The sequence below is a fragment of the Medicago sativa genome, chromosome 1 (genome assembly GCF_051527215.1).
Source record: "Medicago sativa cultivar Bolivia chromosome 1, Bolivia_mono, whole genome shotgun sequence".
Classification (NCBI taxonomy): domain Eukaryota; kingdom Viridiplantae; phylum Streptophyta; class Magnoliopsida; order Fabales; family Fabaceae; genus Medicago; species Medicago sativa.
This window is the reverse complement of record NC_140749.1, coordinates 84,456,148-84,472,033: the sequence shown is the minus strand read 5'-3', so window position 1 is coordinate 84,472,033 and position 15,886 is coordinate 84,456,148. Positions and strand designations below refer to the sequence as shown.

At 34.0% G+C, this 15,886-nt stretch overlaps 3 protein-coding genes across 7 annotated transcripts; 1 reads left to right on the top strand and 2 right to left on the bottom strand.

The window, feature by feature from the left end:
* Positions 1–1,669: 1,669 nt before the first annotated feature.
* Positions 1,670–4,058, bottom strand: LOC146958387 (large ribosomal subunit protein eL38z/eL38y). Its single transcript, XM_085739892.1, has 3 exons — positions 3,920–4,058; positions 3,330–3,513; positions 1,670–1,886 (listed from the first exon to the last, which is right to left on the bottom strand). The coding sequence occupies exons 1-3, from the start codon at positions 3,920–3,922 to the stop codon at positions 1,864–1,866; spliced, it is 210 nt and encodes a 69-aa protein (XP_085596018.1). The 5' UTR covers positions 3,923–4,058; the 3' UTR covers positions 1,670–1,863.
* A 1,055-nt stretch (positions 4,059–5,113) lies between these two features.
* LOC146958386 (uncharacterized) lies at positions 5,114–5,893 on the bottom strand. The gene has a single exon (XM_085752067.1). The coding sequence runs from the start codon at positions 5,891–5,893 to the stop codon at positions 5,114–5,116; it is 780 nt and encodes a 259-aa protein (XP_085608193.1).
* Positions 5,894–7,095: 1,202 nt separating this feature from the next.
* On the top strand, positions 7,096–14,675 carry LOC146958385 (U11/U12 small nuclear ribonucleoprotein 59 kDa protein-like). 5 transcript variants are annotated; one of them, XR_015024624.1, is made up of 11 exons: positions 7,096–7,269; positions 7,348–7,459; positions 10,401–10,622; positions 10,818–11,157; positions 11,253–11,336; positions 11,931–11,996; positions 12,688–12,760; positions 13,206–13,591; positions 14,111–14,151; positions 14,280–14,446; positions 14,532–14,675. XR_015024624.1 is itself a non-coding variant. In XM_085739890.1 (10 exons), the coding sequence occupies exons 3-10, from the start codon at positions 10,447–10,449 to the stop codon at positions 14,338–14,340; spliced, it is 1,212 nt and encodes a 403-aa protein (XP_085596016.1). In that variant the 5' UTR covers positions 7,096–7,269; positions 7,348–7,459; positions 10,401–10,446; the 3' UTR covers positions 14,341–14,675. The 5 variants fall into 5 exon arrangements, 3 of the variants coding, with proteins under 3 accessions (XP_085596016.1, XP_085596015.1, XP_085596017.1); XR_015024625.1 differs by lacking the exon at positions 11,253–11,336; XM_085739890.1 differs by having other exon boundaries at positions 13,221–13,591; positions 14,280–14,675.
* The last annotated feature ends 1,211 nt before the right edge of the window (positions 14,676–15,886 follow it).

The window sequence follows — 15,886 nt, the reverse complement described above, 5'->3', positions numbered from 1 at the left end:
ACAAAAAGAATGCAACCGGTTTTCTAGACAGGTGGCAGTAAAAATGCATCTTTCCCATGGTGGGAAAGAACTTAACTGTCCCAGGCTAAATCCCACCCATACCCCATTAGAAGAACAAATGATTATTTAAAAAACAAGAACTAAATTTTACACTGTTCGTTTAAACTAATATAGGATCTCAACGTTACTCACCAATAAAGATTTTTCTTTTACACACCTACCAATAAAGATCTTCTTCACCAACGTTCTTGGTGATTTTATAAATGAATGCAACATCACAAACATGAAAACAAACAAAGGCAAGTCAAGCTTTTATATAATGTTGGTTATTACTTGGATCGATTACTTTGTTCAGTGATAAACTTATGGATTTCGGTGTTATGAATTGTTCCTGCTATCGAAGAAAATAACTTGATGACTTTGATGTCATCAAAGATACTCAACAAAATGTTTTTGTTCAAAGTCTGGTTGTAGTGATTTTCTTTTTTATTTATAATTTGTCCTTAATTTATACATAATAATGATGTAACATTGATATTTTGTTATGAATAATTTTTGCCATGTATAACAAGAATCAATAAATGGCAATTTTGTAAAGGTGACAATATGATTCATTATTAGGCAAAAAAAAAAAAAACATTGAGAAGCGAAAATGACAATTCAAATCCACTTCCGTGAAGTTGCATTCCATTCAATACTAGTGGAAGGTGGTCTATCCTGCAACGTTTTTCTAGTAGGGTGGTGTAATGGAATTTCGAATCCTAGCTATTACAGACCGCAAATATTTCTCCATGACAGGGCAACAAAATAATCTAATAAAAGTAGCTATGACTGATACAAGATAACAAGAAGCTCAATACACCCCATCACCATAATAAAAGAAGTGGTCAAGGACAAGGTTGATGCAAGAAAACAAGCTCAATCAGAGAAGGAAAACAGTCAGCAGATTATGAATGTCTTAACTTCTTTGCTACAAGTTTAGCATGGTAATCCCTACATTATTTACTTCATGAAAAGTGACAGAAAATTTAAGTAGACAATGGACACCAGTCCCTTAATTAGTTAACGGATAATGACATGGATAAATACAAGATACAGAGAATTTAGCACTTAAAAACTGGGAAAGTAACACAACAGATAAGATCACTTATGCACCATGGCTAACCATTGGGGAATCCTTAGTCATAGATGCTATATTGGATGTGGAACCAAAAAGAGGGAGATGAATGACATACCGAGGAACAATTATAATACTCTAACGTGAGGGGCAACCAAACAAAATAGGGTGATATTAAGCTCTTAAACTATTGGTTAAACACATGATTTGTGGGATGATAAACAAGATTTGGTCTCGCAACCAAACAACTAATGTCATGCCACACACACCATTCTTATAATAAATTAGTGTTGCAGCAAGGAGGCTAAGACATAGTGTAATGGACAAATACAAACAAACAATGGAGTGTTTTTCCAGGTGCGGATTGGCATTGTAATTGACCAAAGCTGGTTGGTAGCAATAAGGAAGTGTTGGTAGAAGCCTAACATGGCTTAATTTTATTTCTCCTAAAAGCTTTCTGATGATTGAATTTAATAAATAATCACCATCCAATTAACCCCTATTGGCTTAGCTCAAAAACATATGTAAGAAACAACTGGAAATACTTCAATATAAGATAAGATGTCTAATTGATTAAATAAATAATGGTAAAACTGCAGTACGACAAGAAAATAGAGCTGGATCATTCAAAATGAGAGTTGTAAGCTGGTAATAAAAAACAAAACTACAAAACAAAAATATATTGGTAAATCATGACTCCAAAGCAACAGTTGATCTTCACTCGGTACACATTTAACCAGATAGAATTACAAGTCTTGCACATTCAAACCTGCAAAAGTGAAACGTAAATGTAAGTAGGATGACCTAAACTCAAATTTCTATATCTTGATGATCAATTCATAAGTTGTTCCAAGCAGTGAGAGAAAAATAACAGAAATCCAGCTCAGATTTATGAATATGAAATGGAAGAGGCATACAATATTCTCCCCATATCATAAGTTGTTCCCAAGTGAGAGAGAAAAATAGCAGAAACCCAGTTGAGATTTATGAATATGAAATGGCAGAAGCCTGCAATATCCTCCCCATATCTATTTGGGCATGAGAAGTGCTAAAGACAGACGCTCTAACACATGCCTGCTAACACTCGCTCTAACTTTGAGCCACGTCATTACCTCTTGCTTGGCTATCGGCTATACAAGTTACTTCTTTAATAATTATTTTCATTTTATCAATTCTACAAAAAAAAAAAAAAAAAAAACTAATGTTGCGACCGTCTCCCTTTCAGAACTCTACTGTTGCCATACAATTTTCTTCATCATGGTTCTATAGGAAAGAATGGCGTTCTACAATTTCTGTGTCATGGAAAAATAATGAGTGATTTCTGATCCACGTTTTCAATTTTATTTTTGAGATGATGACGGGAAAGCAAAAAAATAAGGGTGAAGTTGAATTAAAGAGGTTGAATTAGATGATCCCATTTTGGGGTTAAGGTTGTAAGGATGGAGAGATGTGTTGTTTGTTTGTTTTAGTAGTTCAGATCTTACATGATTACGGCAGTTTGTGATGATGGGTGCGGCGGCGGTGGGTGATTGAACTGGCGGTGGTGGTCATGAAAGATTTCTAATGTTTTTTTAATTAAATGAGTGTTAAAAAAAAAAAAAAAAAACTTCCTTCCAGAAAAAACAGAGAGACCCAACTTTTTTTTTTTGTTGACAGAAGAGAGAGACACAACTTAGTTAGCCTGTAAACAAGTAAATAACTTTTGAAAATGGTTGACGTGGCTTAACAATACAGGCGTGTGTTGGTCCGCGTCTGTCAAAGCGTTTGCACCTAGCATCCCTCATTTGGCCATTACACAATCCTATTATTATTTACTTTATAGATTCCATTTTTAAAGAATTATTACAACTTTAAGGTTCCAACCTATAACAACCAACAGAAATAAACAATTTATGCAATTCACTCACCGCACCTAGAGTTGAAACTTGAAAGTACTTGCACGTTCATAACAATTATAAAACAACCATAACATACAACCAAAGATAATTCTCAATAACTAAAGTTTAAAGTACTTGCATATTCCTATTATTTACTTTATACATTTCCACTTTAAAGAATTATTACATCCTTAAGCTTACACCTATAACAAACAACAACAATTTGTTTATGAAATTCACTCACTATAGCTAAAGTTTAAAGTACTTGCACGTTGATAAGAAATTAAGAATTACAAGGCAGCCATAACATATGACGAAAAATAATTCTCACTAACCTGGAGGAAGTGATTGCTTCAACTTATCAGCTTTCTCAGTATCAAACACACAAAGTGTGTACAAGTACTTGGAGCATCTAACCTTGAACTTGACAACATCTTTGCTTCTCTTGATTTTCACGGAGCGTGCGTCCTTCCTCCTAGCAGTGAGGAGGAAGTCCTTAATCTCATTGATTTGCTTAGGCTACATTTCAATAAACATAAAAAGGTTACAATGTGAACCATCTTCCAAATCACAACACAGAAATCCAAATCCAAATAAATAAAAAAATAGAATAATCAAAACAAAGCATTTTCATTCCCTTTAACAACTACCAAGTTTGAAGATCAAAAGCCCTAAATCACCTAATTCAGATCAGTGTATAATACTAAACTCCAATGTTTCAATTACATGGTTCAGATAGCCCTAAAATTGAGTAAATAAAATTCATAGCAGCTGAAAATCAAATTATCTAAGCTAATCATGAATCAAAAACATTAAAAATCAAAATAGGATAATGCTAAGATTCTTCCAATTTCCTAAAAAAAACTGTGAATGGAAGAAATATACAGAAACACTGCAAAGAATCAATGGAGATAGAGAAAAATACCATTTTTTTGTCTTCGCTGCGATTTCCTCTTCCTCCCCAAAATTCTCCCCAAGGTTGAGAATTTTAGGGTTCATAAACTAAACTAAACCCTATATTATGAAAAGACTGTACTGTCCTTCTCTCAACGCGGGCTTTTTCCTTCCGTATTGGGCCGATTTATCATGAGTTTAGTTCTTGCAACTACCAACATCCCCATTGTTTGCTAACGCATCAAATTTGTCTATCTTTTAAGGATTTTTTTCATACATTTTTCCTTTTGGAAATAAATTTTCAAGATATTTATAATGTCTGAGAATAATTTTACCGTTTACGACCAAAATGATTTTTATTTCTAAAAATATGTGTTTTTTTACATGCGAACAAGATAATAAATTGTGGTAAACACAAGACACTGAATTGAAGATACTAGAATCTCTATTAACAATATTGTGACAGAGAGAATTTGAACAATTATAATCATCTTTAATATCATGTGTTTTTAATCGTTCTAGTTTTAAGCTGCAAAAACCAACTTCTATGAAAATCTCCTTTGTAATTTTTAGCATAAGTAACTTTATAATTGTCAAGTTTATCGATTGATCATAATCTCAACGAAGACAATTGTTTTTATTACTCATTTATATTGTGGTACATCCGTAAAATGTTCGTTGGGAAATGTGTTACGGGTTTCACCGTATTCATTTTATATGATCCAATTCAGATATATGGTAACAAATTTGATTTCTAGGTCGAGATTTATGTTGTTTTAATTGAGTTTTTGTCGCGTTAAAAAATTTATAATTAATCTATTTCTTGTCAGAAAATTATAATTTTACATGAAAAGCCATATTTTAACGTAATAAACCTGCATTGTAAAAAAAATGTAATAAACATGCATGGAGAAAAATCATGAAAAAAATCAACAACTTTTTTGAGCTTTATGTCTGTCTATAAGAAACTAGTCCAGATATCCGTGCTACAGCACGGGTAGCACGGCTTCACCGCGCTTATCGGCAGGGTTCATTGGAAAGGTATTTTTTTTTTGTGCATAGCAAAAAAATGAGTTGTATTTAAATGAAAATATTTATATTTTTTTTTTAAGAAATCAAAATGAGATATATTAACAACGGTAGTGAAACACTCCTAGTACAAGGTGTACTAAAGGAGCCACCCCGAAAAACAAGTATTCATACAGAGAATAAACAAGTATGGGGATCAGTCGATCCCCAAACAGAATAAAGGATCCGACCACCACCTGTGAGTGCCGTACACAAAAACAGCGTTATGAGCCTTTAACCACCATAAAGAGTGGAATTTTGCCTTGTCTAACATCTGATCAATAGATGTCTCAATGTCATTAAATAACTTGTTATTACGTTCGTTCCACACAAGCCAGACACAAAGCAGCCAAATAAATTGAAGAAACGACCGTCGCGCCTTTGAGTAACCTCTATAATGAATAAACTGATAAAAGTGGTCACTATTATTTTGAGGATCTACACCTGATATGCCAATCCAAGACCTGATATGATGCCAAAGAGAACTAATGATATCGCAATGAAAAAACAAGTGAGATGTCGTCTCAACCATTCCGCAACCCGAAACGCAAGTATTGGTTGTACCCTGTAAGGAACCGCGCCTTTGCAGATTAGTCTTAGTCGGTAACCTATCTTTCAGCAAACGCCAGGCAACAATAAACACTTTCAAGGGTACCTTCTTATGCCACACCAGTTCGTCTGTTGCAACAATAGTTAGAGAAACCGGAGTTGTCAGACACTTATAAGCAGCCTTCACTCTATAACCATCATGGCTATCCGGGTCCCATTGCCACCTGTCAAAAACATCAGACTGAACAGAGACATTAGCAAGTAAAAGTCTACACTCCTCTAACATCTCTTCCTCCCACGCCCACAATCTCCTATGCCAACTCCACGACTCCCCACCATCCCCCCAACCGCGCCTAAACATATCAGCCACTGTGCTGAATTTATTCATCGTTAACTCAAAAAGACGAGCAAACCGTTTGCAAAAAGGGACATCGCCTAGCCACCTGTCAAACCAAAACAAAGTATCCGAGCCATCCCCTACCACCTTCGACACCCTACCTGCGAACCAACCCCATCATCCTCCCCTACTCCATCTCTAATCTTTGCTACCTTCCTCCACCAAGAAGAGACACTCCGGCCCCCAACCTCCAACCGCCCTGCCTCCTCACCATATCTCGCCACCAACACCCTATACCAAAAACCACCTCTATCTACCAACAACCTCCAGCACCATTTACCTAACAAAGCCAAATTACATTCCCTCAACTGCCTCACCCCAACCCTCCAAACTCCTTTTGACCGTTGTTTTCCAATCTCATTCTTAATCTTAACCGTTGTTTTCTATTTTGGAGGTTTTTTTTTTCTTTAATAAGATTAAAAACTCTGGATTCCTCTTCTTCTTCTTGGAAACAAACAGACCTCTTCCATCACCTGTCTCCCACTCCTCGTCGCTGCTCAATTGATAATTGCTCCACATATAGGTAAGTTCACTCGTGTCTACCCCTTACCTTTGTGGGTACCCATTATGCAGGTGTCCGTGTGTATTGAGGTATCCATGGGTATTCATGAACACCCTTGGATTTTTGAATTTATTTATTTTTGGTACAAAGAATAACTTCAACTTTTAAACATCCATACATAATACATTCAAAATTTCATCAATCATACATAATCCATAAAAAATTAATGATTCTTACATAATCCATACAAATTTTTGAAGTAAAATAAAAGCATAAAAACATCTGAATAAACATCTAAATTTCATATGCATTCCAAATTTCAATAACTTCATTTGACTTCCCGATTCCTGAAATAAAAGGATATCAGTATATATATATATATATATATATATATATATATATATATATATATAAGGATATTTTAGCAATTTACTTAATTTATTATTGGGTATGGATACTCGTGAGTATATAAGGGTACAATCAAATCTGTGTTTGTATCCGTATAATAATGTGTAGTCAAAGACCCGTTTATTATACTTGTAGATACCTATTTAACTACCCACCCCGTGCCCGTGATAGATTTTATCCGCGAATACCCGTGGGCATAAGTATTTTTGCTACCCCCTAGTTTGCATTTTAATTTTTAGCGATTTTAAATTTGTATTGTATCGATGTACATAATCAATTTGAATGAATGAATATAATTTATTTTTAAGATTAACACCATCTTCATCCTCTCTTTCCGATCTATACTTCTATGCCATTCGTTTTCCAAAATCGTGAACTTATCTTACAAACCTTCGCCACCCAAAACTCCATTTCCGACCCGTTGAGTACTCTATTTGAAACCTAGACACTGTCACCGGTGAGTATTTAATTTTCCGATTACATTATTTCACATTCCTCTTTCTATCTCTTATGATATCTTTTTCTAATGTTTCAGTACCGTCGCTGGAGCTCGAAGGCATCGACGAACATCTTACTTTCTCCTCCGATTGAAACTTGGGACCTCCACATGCAGAGATGAGATCTGTAAGGGAAAAAGATGGTATAAGGTATTAGCAGCAAATATAAAGTCTTTTTTACCATCTTGTCTATCTTAAAAAACATATGATAAACTTATCTATAGCAAAGTCTCATTTCTTGTCAATAAAAACAAAAATCTCACATTTATATCTAAATGTGTAAAAAAAATTAGTGACATATTTTTTTAATGAAAAATTCCTTTCTTTGTCTTGTTTTTAAATCTGCCAATTTTCTTTTTAATTGCAAATTTAACTATAACAAAGTCTCAACTCCATTTCATATTTTAGGCATGTATATTTTGTTTGAATAAAATTAGTCTTTTTCTTTCTATTAATTAATACGGTTTTGAGGGAAAAAATTGTTGTGAGTACCTCTATTACACTGATTTAGCATTTTTGAAGAAATTTTTTTTCTAAATTTGTATATAACACAATTCCTTGATCTTTTCAATATGTTTCTAATGGCATGTTAATGAAATGAATTATTAGATTTTGGCACCTTAGCCTATTGGGTTCTCTGTGGTGCACTTGGCCACTATCCTAATCACTGGAACCGGTATCAACTCTATTAGGAGTCTTCACACACACACACACACACACACACACACACACACACACACACACACACATATGCATTGATCTATGTGTCTAGGCTTTTATATTTTTTAGTGTGCTTCCTTTGTCTCGTACAATTGCTTCAACCTCGAATCCGCAACCAGATACCGATTCGAAGCAATGGTTCGCACAATTGCTTCAACCTCGAATCCGCAACCAGATACTGATTCGATCTACTATGTTCATCCCGGTGATGTTCAATTAGGGACTACTATGTTGGGACCATCATCGGGATGAACATAGTAGATCGAATCGGTATCTGGTTGCGGATTCGAGGTTGAAGCAATTGTACGAACCATTTTGAAGAAAAGAAAATCAAGAAATTTGACCCTTGATTGAAGAAATTCAGTGATTGGTTGAAGAATCAAGAAGAAATTGATTCTTAATTGAAGAAATTTGACACTTGATTGAAGAAAATCAACGACTGATTGAAGGAAAACAGCAATTGATTGATGAATCAAGAAATAAAAGGAATTTCGGAAGCAAAGCACGATAGAACCTGCTCGGATATCTCAACCCTATTCATGTTTAGTCTGCATTAATGCCACTAATGAAAGTTATGTATTTAACTTCCTGAAATTTATCATCTAGAGAAAAAGAAAGGAATTTTTTTTTTAAATGAAACCAATTTCATTAAACCGGTTGAGGCAATAAATCAAAAGCCACAATCGTTGAAATACAAGATGGAGTTTCTTCGATCCAAACAAAGTCCAAATTGGATGAAAGACCAAATTTTGCTAAGTAATGCGCAGCTTGGTTAGCCACACGAATTAAAGCTAGGACTTAGTTTGATGCACTCATTTACAATTGATCCTAAATAGGTCGATACATGAAGCTCGTCTTCAATTGCCGTAATCACATTCCTTGAATCTGACTCTGCCCGTACATTCAAGAATAATAGATAGATCCTTTGCAAACTGTAAGCCTTTCAACAATGCCATTGCTTCTGCAACATCGGAGTCAGGTAGAATCGGCATATACCAACAACCAGCTGCTGCCACAAACCCATCAGCATCTCTTATCACCGCCGAGAGGCCTCATTTTCCATTCTCCGAAGGGCCCGCAACGTCAACATTTAGTTTGTAGGATCGAAGACACCATCTGATGTTACTGTTTGGGTGATACCTGTTGGTTTTGCATCTGCAAAATTTGAAATTCTGCACGATTGTAGCAGTGTACAGCTTTTAAGGCATTATTGTAGCAACTGACAGCACAAGGAATATCACTCCCCTCAAATCATCTCTTGTTTCTAATCCACCAAATTTCATTACATATAGATGGGAACAAAGTCAGGCAATGCTCTTTTTGTGGTAGGGCTGGTCATGTTACAGAAAACATGGATATCCCCCGAGCTTTGGAAGAGGAAATAGCTCAGCTAATGCAAGAAATATTGACAACAAATATGTCATAACAGAACCTACATAGTTGGCATTGCCTTAGTGTGATTGAGAACAACAGCATCAGTATGTATATGTTATGATCCAAATGGAAGGAAAGTCATGTCATCAAAGTGAGGTCACTAAAATTGTGAGAGAGATAGGACATACGTCACTTGATCCAATAATTAAGGGAATAAAAATAACAAGAAAATATTCTCTTAACCTTATATAAAAGGGACCAATGATTGGAAGCAAAGGCATGAAGAAAAATGATGAAAGTCTCTGACTCTCCTCTTTCCCTTTGGTACTCTCTAGTAGAGTAATTTCTTCTATCAATTTTAATTGAGTTCTAATCTATCAATTTTACATTCGAATTAATAATCAATTGCAATTATCCATTCTATTTCACTCTCAATTTTGAGAACCATTACAGTATATCCTTCAACAAATATCCAAAACTCAGGCTAGAAACGGGACAGAAACGAAGTAACTCAATCTTAAACTACACTAAAAATGCTTCAAAAACTTAAACCGAAGAAGAATGGTCATGAGCAGTCCCTAATTGAATTTGATTTACAGAAGTAATTGAAAACATAATAACACCAGCAGAGCAGCAAGCTAAATCATAAAAAAGAATGCGAATGAACTTACCCCTATATACGGAGCAATTATCAATTGAGCAGCGACGAGGAGTGGGAGACAGGCGATGGAAGAGGTCTGTTTGTTTCCAAGAAGAAGAAGAGGAATCCAGAGTTTTTAATCTTATTAAAGGAAAAAAAAACACCTCCAAAATAGAAAACAACAATTAAGATTAAGAATGAGATTAATACCACTCACAATGCATAAATTATGATTTGCTTAAATGCAGATTTTGAGGATTTTAAATATGTTAATATTTCCACTTTTTGTTTCGACAAATCAATTGTATTTATTCTTTTATTGTTTAGTGGTATTGACTCTTGTTCCTATTCTTGTAGTTTTGTTTTTCAGGATACCTGATTTACACTGTACACAGTGCTATCAATGAATCCAGTTCCTTTTCAGTCTGCACCTCCGCCGCCACCACAACCTTTTCTTGAACCTATGCAGCTTCCAATATTACCACCCGAACCACGAAAGTCAAGTTCCTTTTGGGAGACCAGAAATGTCTGTGATCGGTTCAGGGAATTGCAAGATACTCTAAATCTTGTAAAGGGAATGTATGTTGTTCTTATTTCAACTTAGTACATGTTTTTTTGTTTAAATTGTAATCTATCCACGTAAAAGTTGCTTTTCAGCTTAAATCTCTCTCGGTTAAATTATGATTGAAAGCTTTTCTCAGCACAAAATAAGCCAGTATAAACACTCATTGTGTTTGGTACATGCTATATTATAGTTTGATGTACTTTCTGTAGGCAAAAGGAACTAGAGATGTTGAAGATGATCAAAGAGAGTAAAGGGCCTTTAGAAGATGTAACTCATGGCTCAAACGAAAATCTTTTAAGTTTTATGAAGTGTCTAGAGGACAGAGGGGTTATTATAGAAACCCAAGAAGCAATGGCTGTTGAAGAAGCAAATTCCTTAATGTTAAAACTAAAAGCTCAGCTGGAGCCATTCAGATATGTTGCGGATGAAGCAAGTCCATGGGAAGAGAAATCAGCAGTGGCCAAGTTTACGAATAAAGTGCACAAGTCTAAACGGAATAAACTCTGGAGGAAGAAAAAAAGGAAGCGTATTGCAGAAATGCTGGCAAAGGTCACTTTGCTTTGCGAGACTTTTTCTTTCCTCTTTACTGTAGCTATTGTCTAAAACTGATGACTTTTATTTAGTTGCTTTGTTAAAAACTCTAGGAGCACGAGCAATTTGATCAAATTGACCGAGAGGCTGATGAATGGAGGGCTAGGGAGATTGCCAAGGAAATTGCAAGTATCAAGGTATTGAAATTTTGCAATCTAAGCCTACATTTATATTGACTGATATTGATAATTGTTTTTGCCAAAGGCTATTTGAAAGATTATGTCAACACTGTTTTCAATTTTTGTCAAACGAATAAGTTTACAAATTCAGATATACAAATACTGTGTCTGACTTTTTTCAAGATTTGGTGCTTAAATAAACCTGATTGATTAGTTAATTATGCTAAACTTGGAGTTGGAGGTCCTGGGTTCGAACCCAGACAAAGGAGAAAAAACTAATCTGACCACTAATTATTAACATTTGCCATTCAAAAAAATGCGCATATTATTCCTGATAAAGAGTGGAGCTAGTTGAAAGGCTTTAGTTCACTATAATTCCAACTAATCATCTCTACAAATTGCTTCATATTACTTGTTGTGCCATTTTCTTCATTATTTCAAACTTTTGGTCACTGTTTTCTTTACTGTCTCCAATCTCCATAGAGGGAAACGGGGAAGGGTCGTGCTGATTTATTATGTTCAGGATTTTGCTTACAAATATATTAGTAATTTAGCCGTTAAATCAGTTTGCAATACAAGTCTTAGTAAAGTCTGAAACATGTCTATATGCAGGTAAAAAAGATGAACGAAATTGCAGAGCTTAAAGTCAAAGAAGAGAAGAAGAAATTAGAGTCTGAGGTAAATTTATTTCCTTTTGTTTTGCCTTTGGGGTAGCAGGGTACTTTTGGTACTCTAGCACTTTTGCACTTTTGACTTTATTTTGTTTATATATAGGCTTAAATAGGTCTTTAGTCCCTGCAAATATAGGTCATTGGAATTTTAGTCCCTGAACTTACTAATCCTTCCAAACTGCCACTGCAAATATTAATCATTTTAATTTTAGTCCTAATCACGTTTGATTACTGATGTGGCATCTAACCAACATTAAGTGCAAAGAGGTCAATTTACGTGTTATTTGCTGACTCATCACGTGCCACGTCGTTAATGACTCCACCTCAACAAAAAAACATAATTAGGACTAAAATTAAAATTATTAATATTTGCAGTGGCAGTTTGGAAGGATTAGTAAGTTGAGGGACTAAAATTCAAATGGCCTATATTTGCAGGGACTAAAGACCTATTTAAGCCTTGTATATATATTATTTTGCTATTGAAAAAAGAGTCAGAGGTAAATTTTTGTACAAGTGATGGTAAATCATTTCTATTTTATGGTTTCCATGAACTCTGAAGAACTTGATCTTATATTCTGTTCTATCTACCATATGGATATAGCTATACATTTCTTTAGTCGATATCAATCACAACAATCTATATTTTATCATTTTGTGTATCAACTGATGTGATTCTCTTGCATTTTGTTATATCACAGCTCGAGTTGCTCTTGATGGAGGAGAAACTTAAAGAATTACGCTCCATAAGGATGCAAAAGTTGAAAAAACAAGGTATATATAGAAGCAAATTACTCTGCTTCTAGTTAGTTTTATTGTGATTATATAGCATATTATTTACTCAATTTTTATTGTTTTGCTTGGCTTTGTTTTCTTCTCCCTTGTTGCCACATTTATCTTTTGTACTTCTTATAATAGTTTGTTACCTTAAATTCATAGTTCCGATTCTGAATGCAGGTTTATGGTTGATCATATTTGTGATGTGAATGTTTGAGTTCAAGTTCCAATGTCTGGCATTTTGATTATAGCTGGATAACTATTCATTTTATAAATGTATCATGAGAAATACCTTTACAAAATTTAGTAATTATCAACTAGAAACCATACATTTTTAATTTGATGGTTTCATTTACTTTCTTAATTGAATTGTTTTAGTAAGTTTACAATTTAAGTATGCAGAAATTTATAATATTCATATATGTAAGTTTCATACACGCAGGCCATTTTCTCCCAGAGGAAGATGATAAATTTTTTGAGAAAGTTCAGGCTGCCGTGGAAGAAGAGGAGCGTGAAGCTTTGGCTGCAGCTGAAACAGATGCTGCTAAAGATGCAATTGCAACTGCCGAGGAATCCAGTAAAGCCATGCAGAACCAAGGGAAACTTTCGAAAGAAAGCAATGATGAAAGTCAGATTAAGGAGAACAACAGGCAAATAGTCCATAGTGTAGCCGAAGAGGGATTAGATGCAACTGATGAGAAGAAATCTAGTAACATAGCATCCGAAGGACAGAACTATGGAGGAGCTTATGATCCTTTGGCCAATTTACCGATTGAGTTCTATCATTATTATCATGGAAGCAACAATGACATGGGCACATTGATCGAGGTAATTTTAACTACTTTTTTTAATCAAGTTCTACAGCTTTTGCTAAAAAAACACTATCTTTTTGTTTCTTTAGAATTCATATTGGTGGCACGTAACTGTGCACGAAGGCAGTTTTACTTGACTTTTATTTTGAGCAACAGATATACTTATCTGATGTGCCACTTTTTTTTTTATTATTATTACTCCCTCCGTTTCAAAATGAGTGTCGCTTTAGCCAAAAAAATTTGTTTCAAAATGAATGTCGCTTTCAGTTTCCAATGCAATAATAACTTTTTCTTTTCAATTATACCCTCCAATTAATATTCTGCACACTACTTCCAAAGTATTACTTTTAAAACTAACCAATAGTTAATAAGGATAATTTGGTAAAATAACCATTCTCTTTCTTTTAATCATTGCATTTCTTAATATGTGTGTAAACACCTAAAACGACACTCATTTTGAAACGGAGGGAGTATTAGTTTAATAACATGTTCTTCCTAATCCTAAGTCCATTGACTGCTGAATAATCTCATGCAGGTTAGAAGAGGATGGGATGCCTATATTCGACCGGGAGGAAGGTAAAAAATTAAAAAAATGAAACTTCTTACGCAAAGATTTTATTTTTAGAGTTAGTGTAAAAAATGAAAAATAAAATATTCGAGTATATGATTTTTTTTTTTTCCATGTTCCTTGCAACTTTGTGCAGTCGCATACCAGGACACTGGGTTCAGCCTCCTCCTCCAGCCAACGAGATATGGGCATCTTAATTGGTGAGGTCTAAAAGATAAGTTTGTAAAATCATCACCAGCATTGCATAAATATATCATCTGATATGTTTTGAAGGTTTGAACGGTTTTCCTGGCAAGCCCCGGTGTAAGCTTTTTGGCAGCATGTTTATATTTCTAATGTAGAATTTCCATTCTGTGTAAAATTCCAGTGCTAATCATCATTTTTTTAGGTTGAAAATTATCACTGTTGAATGTACTTGGAAAGAAGGAAAATACTTTTGGAATGATGTTTCAAAATTATAGTTTATAATACTTGTGATTATCAATTAAATGATAGCTGTACAAGTCTTTGTACTCTGCTCTTTATGCAGAAATGATAGTGATTTGGGATGAAAGAGTTTTATTACTGTTATAAACTAAACACCAAAATCGGAAATATGTCCCAGAAAATGTAATGACAACCTTTCCAAACTAACATATTTTTTAACACTACAATATTGATCTTTATAGTTATTAGTTACCACATGAAGCAGATTGTCTTTTCTAATTACACGTTTTTTTTTAACAATTACAATACTCTGTAACTAATGGACAACTCTGCATGTTAACGGTACAATATGATAAAATTGACAGTTTTTACTAAATGGAAATAAACAAGGGACTAATGTATTCTAACGAGTAAATGGGAAAACTATTCCTCGAAATTGTAGGTATATTGGTCTTTTACAAATTGGCAAGTACATCCGTGAAACCATAAAGTGTCCGAAAAATAAGTCTCTCCGTTAATTTGTATCGTTAAAGATTATGACTTGACGCGTTAACTAAATATGTAACCCTCATCATAGACAAATTTCTTTATCTAATTTAGGTCTCTTAAGAACTAATCTATATTGTAAAAAAAAAAAAAAAAAACTATTCTAAGTCTCACAAGAACTAATTTGTCAGTAATAATGATTTCATAATTACAAATTTGTTTCTATGATCGGAACTAATCTATATGTAAATTAGTGTCTAATGAACTAGTGTGTCGTAAGGTGTAATGTGACATCCTCAATTAACGCATGACATAATTGTCTCGAATGTCTAATTTTGCAATTTTAAAGATGTTTTCAAATGACATTTTATAATGTTAGAGGAGTTTTAGAGATGTCTGTTTGAAATAGTTTTTGTTTTTAGTTTTTAAAATATATAAGTCCTCTTCTCACAATGATTATCATTCTACATGTTTTAGTTTTTTAGTCCCCAAAACTAAAAAATTCAAAACAGTTTCTAAAACTGTAATTTTAAAAATAGTTTAACAAATAAGTTTTTAATTTTCAAGTTTTTAAAAACTAAAAAAGAGTTTTTGGAAAGTGTTTCAAACAGGCTATATGTTAATTTGTAAAAAGGAGAGATTAGTTTGAGTCAAATTAATCTAACACCGTACCTATTCACTCGTATTCTAACATCGTCGTTCTATACAAGATTGATACAAAATTGGTACACACGGTTTGTACCTTAAAAAAATCAGTTTGTCGGGAACTATTTGGTTTGGGTGTATATACTCTTCAAAACTAGTTAAATTTTGTAATTTGTACTTTATCAT